This window comes from Myxocyprinus asiaticus, chromosome 1, assembly GCF_019703515.2.
Source record: "Myxocyprinus asiaticus isolate MX2 ecotype Aquarium Trade chromosome 1, UBuf_Myxa_2, whole genome shotgun sequence".
Lineage (NCBI taxonomy): Eukaryota > Metazoa > Chordata > Actinopteri > Cypriniformes > Catostomidae > Myxocyprinus > Myxocyprinus asiaticus.
Window position 1 is genome coordinate 47,644,366 of NC_059344.1, and position 4,542 is coordinate 47,648,907.

General features: G+C 34.7%; 1 protein-coding gene across 1 annotated transcript; it reads right to left on the bottom strand.

The window, feature by feature from the left end:
- Positions 1-237: 237 nt before the first annotated feature.
- On the bottom strand, positions 238-1,739 carry cdkn1ca (cyclin-dependent kinase inhibitor 1Ca). The gene is made up of 3 exons (XM_051702238.1): positions 1,112-1,739; positions 907-1,003; positions 238-693 (listed from the first exon to the last, which is right to left on the bottom strand). The coding sequence occupies exons 1-2, from the start codon at positions 1,647-1,649 to the stop codon at positions 909-911; spliced, it is 633 nt and encodes a 210-aa protein (XP_051558198.1). The 5' UTR covers positions 1,650-1,739; the 3' UTR covers positions 238-693; positions 907-908.
- Between the last annotated feature and the right edge of the window lie 2,803 nt (positions 1,740-4,542).

Sequence of the window (4,542 nt, forward strand, 5' to 3'; positions counted from 1 at the left end):
CCCCACAAACACCGAGGGCGGAACAGCTGAGTCCGTCCTGTTTAGAGGCCAAACTTTACTCTTTTTGTCACCGGCAAAATGCTGACGCCTCAAAAGTGTAGGTCAAACCATTTTTTTCGCCGTTTACCCACATCCCATTCATTATCCCATGCCATTATGTGTTAAAATGGACTGTAACAGTATCATAAACACACGTGAATACAACCAGGTTAGCAAAAATATAATTTAATTTACATTTTGATTCAAAGATACAGAGTGAGCTATAGAATATATTTTCAAAACACGGCTCAATAACATTCTTTACATGATGTTGCAAACAAAACTTAAATAAAAAATTAAATATGGCAGAAATAATAACAATAGCTGTAAATAATAAAATGTAAAAACTATAATGAAACATAAATAAAATAAGTTAGTAGCACATTGCAAAAGAAAAAACACTCGTATTGCTCTAGTCTATTTAGAGCTGTGTGCCCTAGCCATCTACACAGTTACAACAAAGGAAATATAAAATTGCACCGTTTAGACATTGTAACACTTCAACAAAGTCTCTGTTGGAGGAGCCATTATTGCTACATGTATCTGAGTCAAGAGAGAGAGAGAGAGAGTTCAAGTTTCGTCCCCTTGTTTCCTTTCATCCGCTCTGCAGATAAACACAGATGGACTGCTGCATTTTCAGTGGAGTGCAAACATCTGTACAGTAAAGCAAATGACAAAAAATAAATAAATGTTTTTTTAGATTTTTCCCAAAGAAACAAGCATTAGCGACACATAGGACAAACGTTAAAATGGGAATTAAACTCTTTAGAAATTGGCACATTTCGCATACTCGGAAAAATACAGATAAATCAATCGCTGCAAATAAATAAATAAATAAATACATAAATACAAATTGTGACTACCTACCATCATCTTATTGTTTTTCTTGGCGTTACTTCAATGCTGGTTGATGTGCGTTCATCTTGCTTGGACTCCAATGTCCTTTTTCTCTTCGGGAAGAAGTCTGGTGGCAAATCATAATATGCTGTTAGTCATTTTTTATGGCAATTTACATAAAAACACGTAACACTGAAAAAGCTGAAATATTAGAATGTAATTTTAAGGTATTAACCTGTAATAAGTGATGTGCTGTTTCTGGAGGACTCTGGGATCAGTGTCCTCTTTCGTCTATTTCTTACGACCGCAGAGCGAGCAGGTCTTGAGTTAAGTGCACTGGAGTGATTCTCCTGGTTACGCTCGTTGGACTGACCCGGGATGTCCGCAGATTCTTGAACTGGACCGCTATCCGATATCGAAATCCCTTGAGATCCACAGTCAACGGCGGATGCATCTTCTGTTGCATTCACAGACACCGCGGCGCGCGCTCTCTTATTTTGCACAGTATCCTTGTATAAAAATGGCAAACAGTCCTGCGATATCGCTTCCCATTCGTAATCTCCAGGCAATGGCGAGTTGGTCTCAAAGTTAAAATTCCACCGGCTCTGGTCTCGTTCGGAGATCTCCTGGAGTTTGTGTTTCATTTCACAGTGCAGTTCCTCGTGATCTACGGGTCCGAATAGGTTGCGACAAACCCTTGTCCGGGCGAGAAGGGGGAAGGTTCTACGTGCAACGTGACGCTCCAGATTGTTAGATATGTCCACGTTTGCCATGGTGCCTATAAATCTCGATGCTTCGAGACGTGGACCGACGTTTGTTTGGTTCTTGTTGTTTGCAGTCTGTTTATATCTGTGCCGGTGGTTAAAGCCCAGCGTTACGAGCAAAGGCCTCCGATTGGCTAAACGGACACTACGCCCTGTGTAATAAACCCCCCACCAGCATCAGCACAGTCACCTCCCCCCTTCGAGTAGTGCATTTTTAAAAACCGGAGTGCGAAATTTACGGACCATGCATGAATACCAAGAAATAAGCTGTTGTTTTGAAAAGCTTTCAAAAAAATAAAATAAAAAAAATAATAATAATAATAATAATTAATATATATATATATATATATATATATATATATATATATATATATATATATATATATATATATATATATATATATATATATATATATTGTTACATTGTTTTAAACCAGGAATGTAATAACAGATGTGTAATGTGCAATTTGTGTAGAACATACAGAGCAAAACGATATTTATCAAAGCTGTCTTATTTAGTCGAATCATTTAAAATATAGGCTATAGAGGGTTTGGTTCATTTTTGAAAGTCAGTTTGCGTGTAGGCCTTTAAAAGTCTTGACTACAAAAGAACTGTTGAACATTTCCACCGTTACTGCCCAGTGGGGGGAAATAAAAACGTGTTTGTGACCTTTTTGTCACAATGGAACAACCTATTACAAACTTTTCAGCAAAATTTAAACAGCAAAACAATTCATGATACAACAATGCAAAATGTAACCAACAAAAATATAAAACTGTTTTGCCAACAAATATTGTAACTATATTTGTTGTCAATATTGTAACACGTGACAGCTTGCCCTGACCTTAATCTTTCGGTTAAAATCTATCTTCATTACAGTTGACCCTTGCCTAAATGTGCACAATTGTGATTTTATTGTGTTCACAAAAAATATATGAAATTGGAATTGTAGTTCTGTATATAGAATAAAAAAACAATAAAAATAAAAATAAAAAAACCAATAGTGTATTTTGAAATAGGTGCTTGAAACCAACATAGAAAAAAGCACTACTGGAGAAAACACACTTTTGTGTTTTTGGACTTTTAAATCAAAACCTTATAGCCAGTTACTTATATTTAGCCCTTGTAGCAACTTTGTGACATAACCCCGGTCTCCCTTTATAGAGTGTGTTCAGTGTAAATATTACATTTACTTCACCCTAAATTAGTCATTATATTTTGCTCCAATAGTAAAAAATTCTGCTGCACGCCAAAACGCTGAACTTCATACGCTGTAAGGGCCTGAAAAATACTATTAGCTTGAACAAATATTGAAAACCATATGTTCTCAAATATTGAAATAATAATACAAAAAAATAGAACTAGGTTATATATTGTAATTTAAATATAATACCTAAATCTAAATTGCAAATATACTGTAAATCTAAACGCAAAGCAAAACATTTGCACATGTACTGGGCGGAGTCAACCAAATCGCGCGGGAAACTCAACCAAAGAGATGAAGTGTGCGATGACGTCAGGCTCACCTGAGGCTAGCTACAGCAGCGGGCGCGATGATCACCCAGCGATTTTGTGCTGCATTTCACGCCCATTGAGTGTGTTATATGGCTCTCATTTGACTTTAGTTAACCTTGATTAAACGCTGGACATCATGGCATAACCAAGAGTATTAACCCCCCCCCCCAAAATTCACTGAAACTATACAATATTCACAAATAGGTTACATTTGCCATAATAGTGTCTGCTTATTATTATAGCAACGGAAAAGTTCATGATAATATCACTTAACACCAGGCTGTGCAAACTGAGTGGACGTTTATCAGTAGCGATCTGTAGTGCAGCCTCCAGTTTTGCAAACAGTATATATACAGTATATATATATAACTTTTGACCGGTAGTGCATATACATATATATATATACAGGGTTGGGAGGGTTACTTTTGAAATGTATTCCACTACAGATTACAGAATACATGCTGTAAAATGTAATTTGTAACGTATTCCGTTAGATTACTCAAGGTCAGTAACGTATTCTAAATACTTTGGATTACTTCTTCAGCACTGGTAGATTTTTTCACTTGTTTTGACTATAAAAACTCTGCCAGTACAGTAAGACAAAATACACGTTAAAAATACATTCTCTGAAAAACCTAAATATCTTATGCAGTGTTGTTTCTAAAACAAGATACATCAAATTGATCTTGTTTTAAGCATTTTTAGATATTTTTACAGGAAAACAATAAAAAAAAAAAATTATACAACTATTTATACTAATTATAAAACAATTATACAATACAAAAGTCTTACTAGAGAAAGAAATTATGACCCAACATGAATTTTCTTGATAAAACAATAGTATCGTGTCTGGTAACGTGCATGTAAAATTGCTAGAAATAGCATTTTAGCTTAGTGTAAAGCTGACAATTTACACAAGGTTTATTTCTATTTCTTTTGCTCCAAACTTACTTCAAACTTACTTCTCTGTCTGCTCATGTGAATGTAACACATCATAAGAAAGTGTTTCACTGCTGCTCAAATGCACTTTTGATCGCATCATTTATATGTATAAATGTTTTCCATCTGAAAGGACTAAATATTAAATGAAACAAATGACAATAAAATGCAAAGTAATCTCTTCAGTAATCAAAATACTTTTTGAATGTAACTGTATTTTAATTTACCAATGATTTAAATTGTAACTGTAGTGGAATACAGTTACTTATATTTTGTATTTTAAATACGTATTCCTGTTACATGTATTCTGTTACTCCCAACACTGTATACACACACACACACACACACACACACACCACACACACACACACACACACACACATACTGTATTTATATTTAGGTATTTATAATATTTAATATTTATTCATACAATGTAACTTAATTTCT